Source organism: Sorex araneus, chromosome 5 (assembly GCF_027595985.1).
Source record: "Sorex araneus isolate mSorAra2 chromosome 5, mSorAra2.pri, whole genome shotgun sequence".
Lineage (NCBI taxonomy): Eukaryota > Metazoa > Chordata > Mammalia > Eulipotyphla > Soricidae > Sorex > Sorex araneus.
Genome location: NC_073306.1, coordinates 120,002,127 through 120,020,710, shown reverse-complemented (window position 1 = coordinate 120,020,710; position 18,584 = coordinate 120,002,127). Strand labels below are relative to the sequence as shown.

The window sequence follows — 18,584 nt, the reverse complement described above, 5'->3', positions numbered from 1 at the left end:
GGTGGCTTCACCTGCACTGGGGGAGCTCAGAGGCGAGGAACAAAGCTGGATTTGCTCCCACGGGGGCGGGGGAGGCTGAGCCCCACGGTAGCTCAGGTGTGGAAAAACACAGCCTGGCTCCACACGGCAGCATGGTGGGGGGGTGCCCACCGAGATAGATCAGGGTGTTTGTGGTGTTTTCTCATCCCGAGTCGACTCAGGGGCCCAGAGAGCCAGAGGACTGGAGCACATGGTGTAGGATGTGGGAACTCCAGGTGCAATTCCCAGCACTGCAGGGTCCCCCTAAGCTCCCAGATGGGACCTTTGGGCGCAAAACCTAAGGAGTAACCCTAAGCTCTGGGGGGCTGTGATCCCCAAACCAACCAACCGAAGTAGGTCAAAGGCAACATTTCCAAAGTGGGGGACATCCAACCACCCCCAATGGTGGGGGCATTTTCTCTTGGCTCATTTAAAGAAAGGACATTTCCAGGTGGGCACTCAGTGATTCCTTTGTTTGTCTGTTTGTTTGTTTGTTTTGGCAGAGCTCAGAGCTTACTCCTGGCTCTGTGCTCAGGGATCAATCCTGGGGGCTCAGAGGACCATATGGGGTGCCAGTGATAGAACCCAGGTTAGCCTCATGCAAGGCAAATGCCCTACCCTCTTTCTGAACTCTTTCTGAGCTCCATTCACCTGCCTTTCTTTTTTTTTTCTTTTTGGGTCACACCCGGCTTTGCACTCAGGAATCACCCCTGGTGGTGCTCGGGGGACCATATGGGATGCTGGGAATCGAACCCTAATCGGCCGCATGCAAGGCCAATGCCCTACCTGCTGTGCTAGTGCTCTAGCCCCAACCCCCTTTCCTTTTTTTCTGAAAAGGCCAAGATTGTATTTTGTTTGGTGTTGATGCAGGGGCCATACCCAGCTGTGCTCAGGACTTACTCCTGGCTCTTTGCTTGGGGATCACTCCTGAGGAGTCTTGGGGAACCATATGCGGTGCCGGGAATCAAACCGAGGCCAGCTGTGTGCAGGAAAACCTCCCTACCACGTGCTACTCTCCAGTTCAAGGCCATCTAAGTGTGGGAACCCTAGTCTAAGGGTACAAATCTTCCTCTGTGCCTATGAGGACGGGCATGTGTCATGCCTGAGCACAGGTGAGAGCTTGCTAGAAGATACTTCCCTAAATGTTTAGATCTGGGCTAAAGTTCCCAAACTGAGGAGAAGCTGAACACCATATCCACGCATTTTTAAAGTCAGATGCTGGGCCATCGCACCGGAGCTAGTGGGGGAAGGACCTGCAATTAAATAATTGCCCTCAGCCCCCTATCTTTTTCCCCTTTCTTCCTGCCCTCTGCCACATAACTGCAGGAAAGGTGGCGTTACGGCAGGGGATGGCACAAGCGGTAGAGCCCAAGCCTAGCACGCACAAGCCCTGAGTGCCAACCCTGAACACTGCTGGTGCTGCCCTGATATCTTCTCTGAGCACTGAAGGCCCGAGCACTGCTAGCCTGAGCCAGGCCGGACTCTGCTGGAGGCCTAGGCGCTCCACCTCTGTGGCCCTGACTGAAAAAATAGGTGGAGGGATTGGAGAGACAGTCTGGGGTAAAGGGGTCTGTGGTACATGCAGCCGACCCTGGTTCAATCCCTGGTACCATGTGATCCCTCAAAGCACAGTGCACTGTGCAATGCCTGATGCAGTTCTGGACGCCTTGGGCCTTGATGGGTGTGGCCTTGGAGGCCCCTGAGTACCGCTCAGGTGGACAGGAACCCCTCGCACTGAGCAGCCTCGTACCCTGGGGCCTCACAGTGAGCCACGAGCCTGGCTGGCTGCGAAATGCCAGGAGGGACGGTCAGGTGTCCAGAGCATCGTTAAGTCAGCTCCCTTTCCCGCTCCCCAGAGCCCTCAGAGCAGGACATTTCCTGGCCCTCAGCTCTGGTCTCATGAGTCCGGCTTCGGCCTATCAGATGTGAGCAGATGTGCCACAGAGAATTGAAATGTGCTTCAACAGTGGGCCCTGACCCCTTATTCGGGGCCACCACTAGGAGAAGAGTCTCCAGCCCTGCCTCAGGCACTGAGTCCAGGGGCACCTTTGACTCCAGGAGGAGGGCGTGGAGATGCAGAGAGTACATTCTACTGTATGCCCCTGGAACCCTGTGATGGGGCGGGAGAAGCTCAAAGGGCTAGAGCACACACTTTGCACGAGGGCACCCTGGCTTACACTCTCAGCACCACACGGTCCCCTGAGCAACACTGGAAGTGACCCTCGATGCCAAGTCAGAGGAGCCCTCGAGCATTGCTGGTTGTGGCCCAAACACATGCGCGCGTGTGCATGCACCCCCCACCCCTCACACACACAATGACTAATACAGAATTTAGTATCAAGAGGGGAAGCACGTAAGCAACATAAACAAAAATACGTAGCAACAGGGACTATCACAGTGGTTAGGGCACTTAACTTGCATCTTGCATGCACCCAACCCAGGTTCAGTTCCCAGCACCGGCTATGGGGACCAGAGCACTTCCAGGAGTGATCCCTAGGCACAGAGCCAGGAGCAATCCCTGAGAATTGCTGGGTCTAGACCTCAAACAAAACAACAAAAACCATGGGGCTGGAGAGCTAATACAGGGATAGGGCGCTTGCTTTGTAGGCGGCTGACCCAGGTTCAATCCTCAACATCCCATATGGTCCCCGGAGCCCACCAGGACTCCTGAATGCAGAGGCAGCAGTTACTCCTGAGCACCACCAGGTATGATCCCAAAACAAAAAAATAAAAGAACAACATAAAACAAAAGTATGTAGGACTAGCTTTTGCACCAAGTCGTGAGAGGAGGAAGCAACTGTTCGAGGGGCCCTAAAATGTTCAAATGTTTGCTAAAACGCCAACCTTCAGTGTTCTCATGCACCTCTACAAAGTTCCAGCCAATGGCAGAGCTCAGGTGTGAGGCTAGAAGTATGGGGCGTCCCTGAGGAGAGTGCCAATGCACACTATGATGGCCACAGGATGACAGTCACCTAAGGAGGCACTTGTCAGAGAGGCCCCTGCCGAGCAGAGGGATGAGGCAAGATAGTCTCCAGGTCAAAAGCGCCAATTCAGTTGGTCCTGCATTTGCTAAGCACTTTGGGTGGGTGGGTGGGTGGGTGGGTGGGACTCAGGAAATAAATAGGGAGAGGTGTGGGGAAGGCGTTTTCCAAAGTGGGTAACACGTTTTCCCCTAGACCCTCTCCCCCATGGCGGACAGTTCAGGTGCACCCGGGGGGGAGCGGCGGGCGCACCATCTATTTGTTCACTTAAAGAAGGTAGATTCTTTAAGGGGCAGGGGTCACTGAGTAAATTATTATTATTATTATTATTATTATTATTATTATTAATGGGGCTGGAGCAATAGCACAGCGGTACGGCATTCGCCTTTCACGCGGCCGACCCATGTTTGATTCCTCCACCCCTCTTGGAGAGCCCGGCAAGCTACCAAGAGTATCTCGCCTGCACAGCAGAGCCTGGCAAGCTACTCGTGGCATATTGGATATGCCAAAAACAGTAACAACAAGTCTCACAATGAGAGATGTTACTGGTGCCCGCTCAAACAAATTGATGAGCAACGGGATGACAGTGATACAGTGATTATTATTATTATTATTAATAATAATAATAAAGGGCTGGAGTGATAGCACAGCGGTTGGGCTTTCGCCTTTCACAGAGCTGACCTGAGTTCGATTCTTTCGCCCCTCTCGGAGAGCCTGGCAAGCTACTGAGAGTATCGAGCCCACATGGCAGAGCCTGGCAAGCTACCCGTGCATATAGGATATGCCAAAAACAGTAACAATAAATCTCTCAATGAGAGACGTTACTGGTGCCCGCTTGAACAAATCGATGAGCAACTTCAAGAATAATAATAAAAGGGAGAGGTAGGTCAAGTGAGTTTGAAACCTTCTGGTGTGGAGGAAATAGAAGACTCAGAATGTGCTGTGCTGGAAAACCCATTAACTAACTCCACTTTCTCCAGCCAGTAAATCATTCCCAAGTTAAGGCCCAGCCTGGGGACAAGGGTCAAACCAAGGTCATGGTCAGCTGAAATAGAGCTTGTGGAGCAGATAAAAATCAAAGGCGAGTTAAACATCTTTTGTTTAAGGTGCTCTGGGGCCCAGGGGCCACTCGGTGAAATCTGGTCCAGTTGCAAGGGCCTGACAGCTCTGCGTTTGGGCTCAGCCATGAAGTACTGCTTGTGCCCAGTGGTACTGGGGGGGGGCCTGTGGCCACCTGGCATCATACAATGATCATACAAGGATCACATAGGGGATCATACAGTGCCAGGAATCAAACTTGGGGCCTTGAGCACACTGCCCCTTTGAACCATCTCCATGACCCTTACAACATCTGTTCTTAATACCCTAATCAGGGTACCCGTCGAATGTTCTCAGCTTCTCAAAAGGGCTTCCAGGAGGCTTAGAGCCTCAGCCCCATAGCGGTCCTCCTCGAGACGAGCATGGCTCACAATTCAGGGGCTTTCGGTTCATGGAGTTAGGTGGCATCACATACACTGAAAGCCTTAGTGTCTGAGATGGGTACATGGCTAAAACTATGGCCAGTTTCAGTGCAAAGGGCTGCGACCAGTCATACTGCCCCAACGTGTCCTCAGGGAACTGGTGGAGAAAGCTGCTCCCCCAGCCCCGAAGGACAGTCCCCAGGGTCTTCTTCACACATGGTCCTCTGAGGCCTTTTCCTGGGACCAGGAAAGAGCTCTCAGAGAGCAGAACGCAGAGCTGTGGAGAATGGATCAGGGACTCCACTCCCAGGAAGCAGAATCTGGGCTCGCCAAGGCACATTCCACCCTTGCCTACCCCAGAGGATTTGCCCGGTTTCTACCGAGGACAGAAGACCTGGCACAGGTCGTTGAGTCCCTGCAGCCACATTCTCCACCTTTCTGGGGTTTTGAATTTTGTTGTGTCTGGGGCCACACCCGGCGCATTGCTTGGGCATCGCTCCCAGTGGGTGCTCAGGGGACTGTGCAGGGCTGGGAACGGAAGCCGAGTCTCCCACACGCCAAGGCTATGCACTGGCTCCCGGGGCCAGCCCCCCCCCCCCCCGCCCCCGAGGCTAGTCCACTTTCTGAACATGAGTGAGCTGCACGTCCACAGCCTGCCGGAGGGCGGGGGCTGGCAGCAGATGACTTTCCTTTTAGACTGCTAGTCGGTCACTCCCTCAAGAGCAGCTGCATAAGCGGGTGAGACTTTGGGAATCTTGGGGCAAGCCTATTATTATGTGTTAGGGATGTGAGTGAATGTGGCAAGAAAGTAGATTATAGTAGACTGAATTGGACTGGAGTGATAGCACAGCGGGTAAGACATTTGCCTTGCACGCGGCCGACCCGGGTTCGATTCCTCCATCCCTCTCGGGGAGCCCGGTAAGCTACCGAGAGTATCCCACCCACATGGCAGAGCCTGGCAAGCTACCCGTGGTGTATTCGATATGCCAAAAACAGTAACAACAAAGTCTCACAATGGAGATATTACTGGTGCCCGCACGAGCAAATCAATGAACAATGGGATGACAGTGCTACAGTAGACTAAATTATTGAGTCCTCAGTCCTCCCTGGATCCAGACCAGGGAGCATCCCTGAGCACAGAGCCAGGAGTAAGCCCTGAACACAGCCGGATGTGGCTCCAAAAACAAACCAAAGCAACAAAAAAACAGAATAAACAAATTGCTTCTCAAACAAGGTGCCAAAGGGTTTCTGGGCCAAGTTCATAGGACTTGTTCTAGCCAACAGAATTTTTCAGTGTTTTGGTTTTGCCTTTTTTTGTCACGGACAGAGGTGCTCAGGGAAGGGAACCCGGCTTTCCACATGTAAAGTGCCGCCCGCCTACTCAGCCGTCTGTCTGTCCCCAGCCTATGGGATCTGAGCAGCTGTTACACAAGCAGAGGATTGAAATGTGCTTCTGCCCTTAGACTGGCTCAGGCCTGCAGCCATCACCTGGAGAAGCACGGGTCCTGGGGAGGCCACCAGGGCCAAGACGACCAGAGGACCCTGTGGGCCCAAGAGGGACATGACAGACATGTATGTGGAGTGGAGTTGGCGTAGCTGAACCACAAACTTGGGAACAAGAAACAAATGTGGGGGCTGGAGAGAGAGCACAGGGAGGAAAGGCACCTCCCGACATGAAGCGGCAGCGGCCAGGACCCAGGTTCAAATCCCCGGCCCCCTGGGGAGCCCCATGAGCACCACCAGGGGCTACTCCTGAGCACAGAGCCAGGAAGAGCCCCCAAGGACCTCCAGGTATGGCTCCAAAACAAAGCCCGAAAGAAGGTGAACTGGTAGAGTCCCTCAAGCAGTGGTGCTGTGCTTGGTGGTGACAGAGCCTTATGGCAGCCGCCACTGACCAATACAGAGGCCCACAGAGGTACAGGGTCCAGCATGCATCGCCCGTCCTGACTATTCATGAGCACGTGGGATTGGGGGGGGGGGAGGAGTAAGGGTTGAGGAAAGCGGCTGGGGTGCCGTATGTCCCCCAGGCCCACCCCGGGCTTAGGGAACTTTTGGCAGTACAGAGATGCTCATCTTTACGTGAGGCTTCCCCAGGATTGGAGTGGACTGTCCACCAGGAAGCCCAAGGAGCCCGGTCTCCGCCTTGTGGAGACGTCTAAACTGCAGCTGGCAGTGTTCCCTGTGAAGGCAGCCTGTTGTGGACTCATCCCAAGGTCACCGATTCGCCTTCACTGGGGGTCACAGGGCACCAAGGCTGTGGGGCTGGACATGTCCTTAGAGGCTTTGACTCAAGGTGCCTGGCTGGCAGAGCCAAGCGGGGAAGAGGTGGGACTCCTGGACCCTCGGGTCGAGGGAATCTAAGCCACCAGCTAGCAGGCCTGGTCCCTGCCAGAAAGGAAGCCTCACTCGGGGTCTGCAGTGTAGGAAACAGTCCAAAGCACCTGCCTGTTCGAGTCAGCCCATGGCGTCTGTCCACGCAGGCCCGCGTGACAGACCATTATCCTCTCTCAGCCGCTGGTGAATGGGGACAGGTGACACTGGTCACCATGCCTAGCATGTCAGCATCTGGCTGCAGGGGTGACACTGGTCACCATGCCCAGCATGTCAGCATCTGGCTGCAGGAGCAGGAGGCCAGGATGGAAGCCATGAAATGAGACTGGGCTGGGCACTTCAGCACTGGACACAAGAATGCACCATGGGTCCGTGACCGGGAGGGCTCAGGGCACGGCCCGGACCTCGCCCGTTTGGAACGCCACACTGAGAGATTGGTTTTGTGCTGTGGGGTCCGTGACAACCAGCTCCGCTCCGGATCATTCACTCCTAGCAAACACCAACACGGCAACCAGTGTGGCTACTTTTCCTACAACAGCCCGACCCGCCCGCCCTTGTCGGCAATGAGTCAAGCCAGGAATAGCCAGAGCGACTGTCAGCTCTGAGCGGCTCCTCTCTGTAGCCTGTTTCCCTCCCCTGTAGCAGTTGAGGCCTTGCATGTGCCTTGCTTGATAGCTGAGGGAAGGCACGGCCAGCGCAGGCTCACGGAAACGCTGTGATCCGCCTGGATCTGGACTTGCTTTAGCCTCACTCAACTTGGTTTGCTCTGAGTGAAGATGCCTCTGTGTCCTCTGGGCACGCCTGAGCCATCTTCAGAGGTCGCAGCACGGTGGTGTTCATCCACTGACTGCAAAGGCTGAAAGACCACTGGTCTACCAGAGTGGCTATTTACTGATGCCCACTCCTCTCGGAGCTTGGGGGACCATGCGGTCCCAGGAGTTACACCCCGATGTAAAGCATGCGCTCCAGCCTTTTGAACCATCTTTCCAGTCCGCAATGTATTTTTTTAAAAAATGTATCTCGGGAGCTGGAGAGATAGCATAGCGGGGAGGGCGTTTGCCTTGCACCGCGGCCGACCCGAGTTCGATTCCCAGCACCCCATATGGTCCCCCGAGCACTGCCAGGAGTAATTCCTGAGTGCAGAGCCAGGAGTAATCCCTGTGCATTGCTGGGTGTGATCCAAAAAGCAAAATACACACCTCTCTCTCTCTCTCTCTCTCTCTATATATATATATATATACATATATATATATATATATCTCATTTTGGGGGAGCATACCTTGTGATGCTCAGGAGCTACTCCCGGCTCCATGCTCGGGGGAACAGGTGTTGTCAGTGCATGCGTGCGCGCGCGCACACACACACACACACACACACACACACACACACAGTGGCTAACTGCTGGTTTTGGGACTGGTGCTCTGACGGGTGCTGGTCCTCATGCACACAAAGCTTGAAAGCCACTGATTTAGAACAAATGTCAGGAAGGGGGTCTGCCGCCCTATGAGAAACTGCAACCCCTTTCCTAGACTTGAGGGTCTCTGTTACATCCCAGGGGTGGGGTGCAGCCAGGCACGCAGCAGGGGCAGAACATGTCAGGGACCCCTGCCGCCAGCAGGGGGCAACCGAGTACCCCGCGAGCTCCGGACCCGCCGAGCTCACGCCCCAACGGGGGTTTCCTCTCCCGGACCCTCGTGTGAGCCCCAGGGGGCCGACTGGTGGGCAACCCCACCCCGTGGCTTAGCTCCGGCACTTCTCCCCCTACCCCTGGCCCCGCCGCGGCTGCTACTCACTCGGAAGCGTGCGGCTGTTGCTGAGGCTGCCGGTGCTGGGCGGCGGGGAGAGGGACTGCAGGGACACGCTGTCCTCCTCCTGCGAGCAGCCCGCCTGGATGGCGCGCAGGTAGCTGTGGCTGCGGGAGCGGAAGTAGCTGGGCAGCGGCAAGTCCAGCGCCTCGGCCGTGGCTGACTCCGCCTCGCTGCAGGCGGACTCGCAGGCCGCCTCATACTGGTCGCTCAGATCCGCATCCCGAACCTGTCCCGGCAAAGGCAAGCGTCAGGGTCAGCGCGGGGTGCTGGCCCCTCTCAGCACAGAGCAGGGGCAGAGGGAGCCCCCCAGGCACCAACAGGCCCTCGCACCCCCGGGACTGTTTCCCCGTCGTCGCTATGTTAGAGGAACTCTTGCTGTTCCCCCTAGTCAATGCATTAACTAGGTTTTTTATTTTCTTTTTTCTTTTTGGGTCACACCCGGCGATGCACAGGGGTTACTCCTGGCTCTGCACTCAGGAACTACCCCTGGCGGTGCTCAGGGGACCATATGGGATGCTGGGAATCGAACCCAGGTTGGCCATGTGCAAGGCAAAGGCCCTACCTGCTGTGCTATTGCTCCAGCCCTGCTGTTATTATTTTTTTTTTTTGTCACACCCGGTGATGCATGGGGGTTACTCCTGACTCTGCACTCAGGAAATACTCCTGCGGTACTCAGGGGATCATATGGGATGCTGTGGATTGAACCCCAGTCGGCCGCGTGCAACGCAAACGCCCTCCCGCTGTGCTATTATCCCTCCAGCCCAATGCATTCACTAGGTTATATCTGTGTGTCCACCACCTGAATCCAACATGAGACATACAATGAGCCAGGAACGTCTGCACTGAACAACGGCAGAACCGGGGCAGTGTGGGGGCAGGAGGGGGACTGAGGGTGCTGGCAAGGTACCGGCTTGGGATCCAGTTCTTCCTTATTTACAGAGAAGCTGAGGACAATGAGGGGAAAACGCTTGCTGAGGGCACTCAGTGAGAAGGGGCAGAATGGACCCTCCACACCTGTACTTCAAGGCTGTTGCCCCTGGGGTGCCGGGGATATTGGGGAGGGGCGTCTGGAGCAGAGGCAGAGGCAGAGATGCACGCAGGCAGTAGTCTGGTGAGAAGGCTCTGGAACGAAGACCACGTTGGTGAGGTCTGCCCTGGGCAGCAAGGCCACCTGTAGCTCATGTACCCATCTCATCTCTAGTTCACCCCAGATGGTCTCTGGGTATCCTCCAGAATCACCATCTAATACCCTGCAATTCTGCAGCTATGTGTGGGCGTATGTATGTGCATGCATCTCTCTCTCTGTGTGTGTGTGTGTGTGTGTGTGAGACGGGACCTCACCCATATACCCATAATACCCTTAGGTGATGCTTCATTAAGGTTCCAGGTCCCTAAGGCTCCGGGTCTGCCTGGCCCATTTTCTCAGGCTATGTGAGTAACAGGGGCGGGGGTTGGGGGGCACAGACTATAAGCGAGGTATCAGGGTATGATGATGGACCTTGATGGAGGTCCTGGGGGAGGCCTGGGATAAGATGGAGCCAGGCCTGGGGCCAGCATTGCCCTGGACTAGGCTGTGACCTCGGCCATCACTACTTTCTGGATCCGGGTTTCCAGAAGGAACTGGGATGCCCGAGTACCTGCCAAGAGCCATATCAGGAGAGACAAGTAGGTGGATGATGACCCAGTGGCCAGTGGGAGCCACCCAATGTGGCAGCATGAGCTACGTGTGCTACTGAGGTCTTGGTTAATGATACATAAACGGGAAGTCCAGTTGTCTGGTCATCCTGGCCACACACAGCAAGTGGAGCTAGTGAAGTGGACAGTGAATCCCAGGACACTGCCATCAGCGCAGAGGATTCCGGGGGTGGCAGTGCTGCAGTGCAGGCTGGGCGGTATGCCCCAGCTCCGTTTGGAGCAGAGATTCAAGAGCCAGTGTCTGTTCTGCCAGCCTGCCACCCTCAAGGGCAACCAGGTTTTGGGGCGGGGGTGACAGTGCAGTGGGTAGGGCGGTTGCCTTGCATGCGGCCGACCCAGATTCAACCCCTTGCCTCTTATACGGTCCTCTGAGCACACCACCAGAGTAATTCCTGAGTGCAGAGCCAGGAGTAACCCTGAGCATCGCTGGGTGTGATCTAAAAATTAAAAAAAAAAAAAAAAAAAGGCAACCAGGTCTTGCTTGGGGATGGATGGTGGCAACAGACCCTCAGGTTTTCATCCAGGCCCATCATTTGCTCAACTGATGGATGTGTGAAAGTCACCTAACTGCTCGTTGCCTCCGTTTTCCCACCTATAAAATGGGAGCTAATAAGAGACCAGACTTCCCAGCATTGTAGTCAAGATGAAATGAGAGCACTGCATTATCTGCTTAGAATTCCAGCCGGAGAGCAAGGCCTGAGAATCAGACCTGTGGAGGATGAGGCTGTGTGCACGCCGGCCAGGTGCTCCTGGGCTCTGGGAGACAGAGCTGGTGTGTTAATCACCGTCTCTTGGGGCAGGGAACTTCCTGGAGCCATTTATCTGGCAACATATCAGAGCTCCAGCAGAGCCAGCTGACATCGGGAGGAGGGGCGGAGCTGGCTGCCCCAGACCTCCTGGAACCATGGGGAAAGTGATGGGGTGGGGGTGCCGCAGGCGTAGGGTGGTCCTGGAGTAGCTCTACAGGGCACGTGGCCGAGACTCTCTCCCTTGCCCGCTCCTGGCCACAAAGGGCTGAGCTCAGGGCGTGTCCCGAGCCCCACTGGTCTCAGAGCTGAGGTGTGGCGGGGAGGAGGGGTGGGTGCAGGGACACCCTCCTAACTGGAAAGTCTCTGCACTCATTCCTATGATTCAACATCTATGAAGGTCGGGTGGGAGCCCGGGGAAGGAGGAAAGTCGGGACCTGGGGGCTGGGAGCTGGAGGTCAACATACCCTGTCTCCGACCCCCTACCCATGCAAACGAGTGTCCCCAGGTTCCTCCTGGATTTGGGGACAGTGGGGGTGGCGGGAGCCAGACCCTGAGTGAATGTCCGTCTTGCACCCAGGTTGTTTTGATCCCCCCACCCCTGCCAAACTGGGCACATTGGTCTTCACTTCTGGGAAGAGGAAATAGAGACCCCACACAGTGATGTGCCAGGGCTAGGGAAGGCCGAGGGGGGAGGGTGTCAGGTCGCCCTCCTCCGTCCACCCCCACACAGGCCAGACCTTGGCCCCAGCCTGGGCTCGGGGGCTGGGGTTTGCGAGGGGGGTGACATACCTGCTGCTCGTGGCTGAACAGCTGGGGAAGCAGGGACGCCTGCCCGAAGAGCTGCAGGGAAGAGGGCGTGTTAGTCAGGGAGACGGAGGCTGGGGCAGCGAGGGCGCCCGGGGCTGGTCCAGGCTCTGCCCTGCCAGATGGCTGAGCCCACCCACCCGGCTGGCCCCAGGTGCCTTTCTTGAGGAGTCAGAGGACGAAAGGGTGGCAGGTGTTCGGGCCAGGCAGGGCTCGGAGAGAAACAGAGGGAGAAGACAGCCCAAAACAGGAAGTCAGGGCAAGGGATGGATTTGGGTGGAAAGATGGGAGAAGGGGGGGGCCCTGGGCAAACACGGGGTCTGGGTGCTGAGCGGGCAGGTTCCCCGCCTGCCCGTGGGGCGCACCTAGATTGGAGAGAAAACACAGCAGCACAGAGCATAGAGAGCCCGGAGAAAGTGACCCTGGGTGAGGGACAGCACCCTGAGGTGACTTTGGCGCCCAGAGCCAGCTGTGCCCAGGTCTGCATGCCAGCTGTGCCCAGGTGTGGGTGCTCCTGGGCAGGCACCAGCGAAGGTGGCCAGCGGGTGGGGCTGGGCAGTGGCTGAGTCCCGAGGGTCCCCGAAGGCAGTGTTTCTGGAGCGGGGACAATGTTTCTCATTTGTGCCCCCAGGACATTCCAAAGGAGGCCCGGGTGAAAAGTGCATAAACAGCAGGAAGTGAGGGGCAGGGGGCCACGGCAGGAGCCCAGGGAGCCACGCGGGAAGCGAGAAGTAGAGAAAACAAAACTGAGGGAGAAACGCAAATAGGTGGCCAGGGTCGAGAGGCGCTGCTGGGAGCCTCGGTTTGTGCGGCCACGGGCTGGGCCCCAACCACTCTCCAGCTCCCCCTGGCGGCCGAGGACGCACGGGGGAGGCAGCCTGTGGGTGAGATGCGGGGGTACCTGGGTGACTGACGATGAGGGCGGCCCCGGCAGAGGGTCCCGTACCCAGATTCTGCACTTAGCCTCCTTAGAGTGAGAATGACAATGCAGATCCCAGGGGCGCTTGGCCAGGTGAGGAGTGGGGGTCCTGGAGTCCCAGCAGGCCCAGTGAGGGGGGTGGCGGTCTGCACCCCGCTGCCCCCACCGCCTCCCTAGGTCTTCACGGGGGCTCATTTCTCCTTCCACAGCAGGAGGGTCACCAGCCTGTCCCCCTCTGCAGGTCCCCAGGTGCTGTGGGCACAGCTGGAGGCCCCAGGCCCTGCCCAGCCCTGCTCCTGGTTGCTTCCCCTGCTCACCCATTTGTGAAACAAGTTTCGGGTGACAAAGTCCCCCTCTGGGAGGGCTGAGAGAGTAAAATGCACGGCTTTCAGCACTTCTTGGTGAGGGCAGAGCTGGCTGGCCCGGAAGTCCAACACGGGACTGGGCAGAGGGAGGGAGACTGCCCAGTGGTGAAACTGGCACAAAAAAACAGGGTCTCGGGGCCCCAGCCTGCGTCTTATAGCCCTAGCATGACCCCTTGGTCAGGGCCCCCTCTCCACTCTTCACCTTCACTTAGGCCATGATGTCAGGGCTGCAGGGCAGCCAGTGGGCATAGACATGGCAGATAATGTTGAGAAGGAAGACCACAGGACGCACAGGGCAGACACCTGGGGGTCGTTGTGCAGGGGCTGGCCCCGGTGTCTCACCCCCACCCCCGCCCCCGCCCCCTCGGTGGGGTTGGGGCTTGGGGCCTGGGGGCTGCCCGCGGCACTCACCTGGCTGATGCAGCTGGAGTCGTTGAGGCTGTCGTTGACGGGGTTATAGTCCTCCTCCCAGCTGGGACACTTGGAGGGCAGCAGCATGTCCACGGAATCCAAGCGGTCCAGGCTCCTGGTGGGGCGTGAGGAGGAGACGGGCTTGCTTAGCCCGTGTTCCGCCTGGGACTCTGAGGCCCAAAGGGAAAATAAGTGGCCCCTGCATCGAGTGGCCAAGGGAAGGCTGGAAGTCACTGCGAGCCTGGCCAGGGAGGGGCTGTAAGTGAGAGGATATGGTCCACAGGGCTTTGGGACGTCTGTGAGTCTCCAGGAAGCAGGTGCCCTTACTGGTCATGCCTACAGTGGCCGCTGGGTGGCAGCACAAGCCTGCAGTGGACTTTCAAACCGGAAACTGACCAAAAGCAGCCAGTCACTTTAACTGAGCCCCTCCCTTGCAGGTCTGGGGCCACTGCAGGGGGCTGAACCCTGAGGAGATAGAACAAGTCTTTGACTTCAGGCTAGAGCTGCCCAAAGGGCACCGCTTTCTATATGACATTAGGTGGTTGCACCAGGCTTTCCAAAACACTCTCCCTTGGGCTGCTGGTTGTTCAATCTTCTTTTGGTTTCTGGGCCATATCCTTGATGCTCAGGGGTTATTCCTGGCTCTGCACTCGGGTTACTCCTGGCCGATTTGGGGGACCATATGGATGTCGGGGACCAAACCTGGGTCTGCGTCGGGCAAGGCAAAAACCCTACTTGCTGTACTATCTGCCCCCAAATATTTTGTTTTTGGGCAGTGGGGTGGTGGTGGTGAATCATTCTTGTGCCCACCAACCCTGGGCAAGGCAAGCACCGTAACCCCCGTACTATCTCTCTAGTCTGAGACTCCTGGCTTCCCTGAGTACATTGCTCACCCACCCACCTCCTCCATGAAGCCTGGGCTTTTACTCCCAGTGATTGAAGAACTAGGACTCAGCTTATTCCCTTGAACTCTTCCAAGTCCTTTACTTCTCCTCAGTGAACTCTAAATCCCCTACACCAAATGCCACTCATTTTGTCCCTCATTCAAGATTTTCTATAATTATCATTCTGTGCTAAATTCACAGTGACTTCTTCAGGTGAAAGCTTCAGTTCTAACATCTTAATTATTGTTTGCTGTGTACAGACATTTCATTTCTTCAACCTCTTATGAATTCTTCCATGTCTTAGAAGATCAGGAGGGGGCATGAATGGTGTGGCACGCCAGGCCGGGCAAAGGGCCAGACGAAGGCTGTCTCTCTCCTTGTAACTTCTAGCTACAGCCTGTCCCCAATCCTGGGGAACACTGCAGGATCACGGGGGCACCGAGTGGGCCCTGGCCTTGGGCAGTGCTGGCAAGTGATGGCTCTCTAAAAGGAAGAAGTGGGTCCCTTTGTGGCATTTCCCCTTTGTGAGTGGACTCACCTGGCAAGGTCCAGTCATTTCAGATAGGCTCTCTTGGTCTATTTATGTTTGGGTTTTGCATTACACCCAGTGTTGCTCAGGGATTACTCCTGACAGGGCCTGGGATACTGGTATCAAACTCAGGTTCGAAGCCATATCAGGTGTATGCAAGATAAACTCCCAACTCACTATCTCTCCAGATCTCTCCTGATTCATTAGTGCAGAGTCTCTCCTGAGGTCAGGACCTTAACTGTACGGGAGCGGAGTGAAGGTGGGGTAGTTCACCAAGGGCAGTACTTTGCGGAGTCAACTGAACAAAGCGCAAGAGCCAAACTAAGACCCCAGGTCTCAAGGACACGACTAACCCAAAAGCAGATTCTTTAAGCAACTGGATTAAGTTCATTGTGGGTAGGGTTCATCCGGGAGGCAGGAGTTATTGGGGGGGGGCTGGCATCTGGCGGGCTGGGTATGAGGGAGCCGTCACTGGATGTGAAAAGTCAAGTTCCCAGAGGCAAGGACTGCCCTAGAAGCAAGCATGCTTCAAGAATGAGTTGGGGGAGCTGGAGCGATAGCACAGCGAGTATGCGTTTGCCTTGCACGCGGTAATTCCTGAGTGCATGAGCCAGGAGTAACCTCTGTGCAATGCCGGGTGTGACCCAAAAAAGAAATAAAAAAAAAAAGCGGGTTGGTAAAGTGGATGCTGCTCACTACAAGGGGTACTTGAAGGGGTGGGGCTTCAATGAACAGGATTAGCTTGAGGGCGGGACCCCAAGGTGGGGCTATTTAAGAGCTCAATCAGGGAGCAGAACGCACAAAAGGGCCGGGCTCCGTGAGGGCGGGGCTTACATGGGAGGCAGGGCTTATGATTCGAGGGCGGGGCGCCAGTGGGGGCGTGGCTTAAGGCTCAGGGGGCGTGACCAAGGGCTCGGGCTCCGGGGGGCGGGCTCTGGGCTTGGGGACATGGCTTTGGCTCCAGGGGCGTGGCTCAGACTTCAGGGGAGGGCTCTGGGCTAGGGAGCGGGGTCTGGGCTCTGGGGCGTGCCTCGGGCTCGGGGTGCGACTCAGGCTCCAGGGGCGGGACTCACACTCCAGGGGAGGGCTCTGGGCTGGGGGGTCATGGCTCGGGCTTCAGGGGCGTGGCTCGGACTCTAGGGGCGGGGGCGCGGACTCTGGGGCGGGGCCCAGTCTCCATGGGCGTGGCTCTGGCTCCGGGGGGTGTGGCTCTGGGCTCCGGGGCCAGGGCTGCACGCTCACCTGCGGGGGTTGCTCTGCTCTCCCAGCGACTGCTGCGTGGCCCTCAGGTAGCTCTGGCGCCGTGCCGCTGTCTTGGGCGAGGGCTTGGGGCTGCCGCCGGACTCATCGCTGTCCTCGTCGCCCATGGCCTTAATGTAGCTGCCGCTGCGCATGCGCCGGCACGGGATGGGTCCCTCAGCCGCGGAGTCGGCGTCGCGCGGGGACAGCAGCGCGGTGCTCCACTCACCGCCACCGCCGGGCACCTGGGGAAGGGCCGGCAGGTCTCGGCGAGGGTGGGACAGCAGGCAGAGCACACGTCCCGTGAGCCCCCGGCCTCGTGATGCACGTCGGGCGGGATTCGGCCTTGGGTGCTGGCCTCAGCCACTGAAGCCACCGAGCAGCTGGACCGAGCCCTGGGCTGGGCACGATACGATTCGTGGGTTCGGAGCCAGCTGGGCCTCACGGGGTGGCGGGATCCCCGGCAGGGTTGCCCCCGCACTAAGCCACCCAGTTCTCCGCACCTCGTTCCCGTGGCTTTCCTGCTCTCAAAGGCTGCAGGACCTCAAGAGGGCTTCAGCAGGCTCTGAGCAGTGGAATCAGGGGGCCCGGGGAGGGGGTGGGGAGGACTCGAATACAGCATGGAGTGGGAAGTCTTCAGAGCCATCCATATTCCTTTACCCACGGAGAGGGTCAGGCACTGAGAGACTTTCCACTGGGCAGGCAGTCAAGGAGGTGAGCTTGAAAAGGGCCTCCGTTTTCCCATCTGAACCTCAGATCCCTCTTCCCCCAACCCCCTCCCCCACACGCTTGGGCGCACTGATAAGGGCAAGTGAGATGACAGATGACAGCTGTGAGGGGAGCCCGGGGCCCTCATGCCTGCAGTGGCAGAAAGTAGTCCCTGGGCTACTTCCAGGGACCATACCCCCTCTTATTTACCTAATGGCCAGAGACCAGGACAGAGCCATGCACCTGCTGGAGGAGGCCCATACTAGCTGCCCATCCACCCTGTGGACACCCCAGGGTAAGAATACACTTTTACTCCCACCCTCCTCTCCCATGCACGGTGTGTGTCCACGCCTCCACCTGGGCCCAGCTCACTGCGGAGTGGTCACCATACCGCGAAGACACACATCCACTAGGCTCTCACTCACCCACGGACCTCCCGGTGCACATGCTTGGTGCACGTGGCAGATCCACGCCACCACTTGTGGCCCTGCCATGCCCACAGAGAAACCTCCTCCTGCGTGGCGCGTGCACTGTCCAGTGGCTGATTCCCAGTGGCAGAGGGTCCCTGCTGGCCTTCCCACCCCTGCTGGACAATCCCCTCTAGTTGGCTGCTCAGTCAGTCCCGGGCACCTGCACATTCTACCTCCCTGGCCCTTGAGAAGGGATGTTCCTGCTCAGAACCTGCTGCTCCCCCCGACACCCCCCTCACTGACACCCTCCTCCCCTCACTCCAGCAGGGAGCACCTGCCCCAGGGCTACTGACCCACCCCACCCTTTTCCCCTGGTCTTTGGGATCATTTTCACATGTCAGGCTAGAGCCCTTTGAGACGCAGCCAGGTCACACACATGCTCTGCCGATTCTACACTAGAGAAATGGCTTGAGAAATGGTAAACCATGAGAGCTTTACCGATATGAAATATACTCCCAGGACTTCTTTTCCTTCTAATGAAAAAAACAGAGGTAGCCTTTCCCAGGGTTTCAATGTCTTTGGAATTTTACAGAGAAGGACGAGAACCTTGGAATTTTCTAGAGAAGGATCAGAACCCAGGCTTTGGTGCTGGTTCAACAGGCACCTGTGGGCGGCTGAGACCCGCGCTGCCCTTCGCCTCCCGGATGAGGTGAGCACCGACACAAGGGCCTCTCTCTGCTGCTTTGGTTTTGGTTTCTGGCCACACCTGCATGCTCTGGCCTCTGTGAGGTGCGTGCTGCCGCCTTGTGAGAGTCCCCGAGCCAGCCCGCCCCAGCCCCAAGTCCTTCTATCCAGAGGGGAATGAATGGGAATCTCTCTGAGGCTCTGCTCTTGGCCCCACCCACTTCACAGCCCCCCCTGCCCTTATGCACCCCATGACTGGAGTCGCAAAGCAACATCGGAGCCTTCTGATACTTTCCAGGAGAGAGTCCTTGTGGAGAAATAAGCCCCTTGCTAAACATTTGGAGGAGAAACTGAAAGGGGATGGGCGTCCTCCTGCCCTGGCACTGAGCTCGGTCACTGTCGTATGGACACAACAGGTCATGTTTTTTTTCCCACCTGGCACCCTGATCACTGGGACTGAGTCCTATTCCTGGCAGCTCTGTTCACTGTGGTATCCATCTGCTCACCAACCCTCCCCCTTCCCATTTTCTGGGCACTTCCTCTTTGCCACACCTTAATCTGGCTTTGGGAACACACAGCTGCATCTGAT

At 57.1% G+C, this 18,584-nt stretch overlaps 1 protein-coding gene across 4 annotated transcripts in view; it reads right to left on the bottom strand.

Moving 5' to 3' along the window:
• DLGAP4 (DLG associated protein 4) overlaps positions 1 to 18,584 on the bottom strand; it is a 180,962-nt gene that overhangs the window by 51,109 nt on the left and 111,269 nt on the right. For all 4 annotated transcript variants that reach the window (XM_055138635.1, XM_055138634.1, XM_055138632.1 and 1 more), the window contains 4 exons: positions 16,197 to 16,438; positions 13,542 to 13,656; positions 11,832 to 11,882; positions 8,584 to 8,824 (listed from right to left, as the gene is read on the bottom strand). In XM_055138635.1, the coding sequence (XP_054994610.1) occupies positions 8,584 to 8,824; positions 11,832 to 11,882; positions 13,542 to 13,656; positions 16,197 to 16,438 (649 nt within the window). The remainder of the gene's footprint in view (positions 1 to 8,583; positions 8,825 to 11,831; positions 11,883 to 13,541; positions 13,657 to 16,196; positions 16,439 to 18,584) is intronic.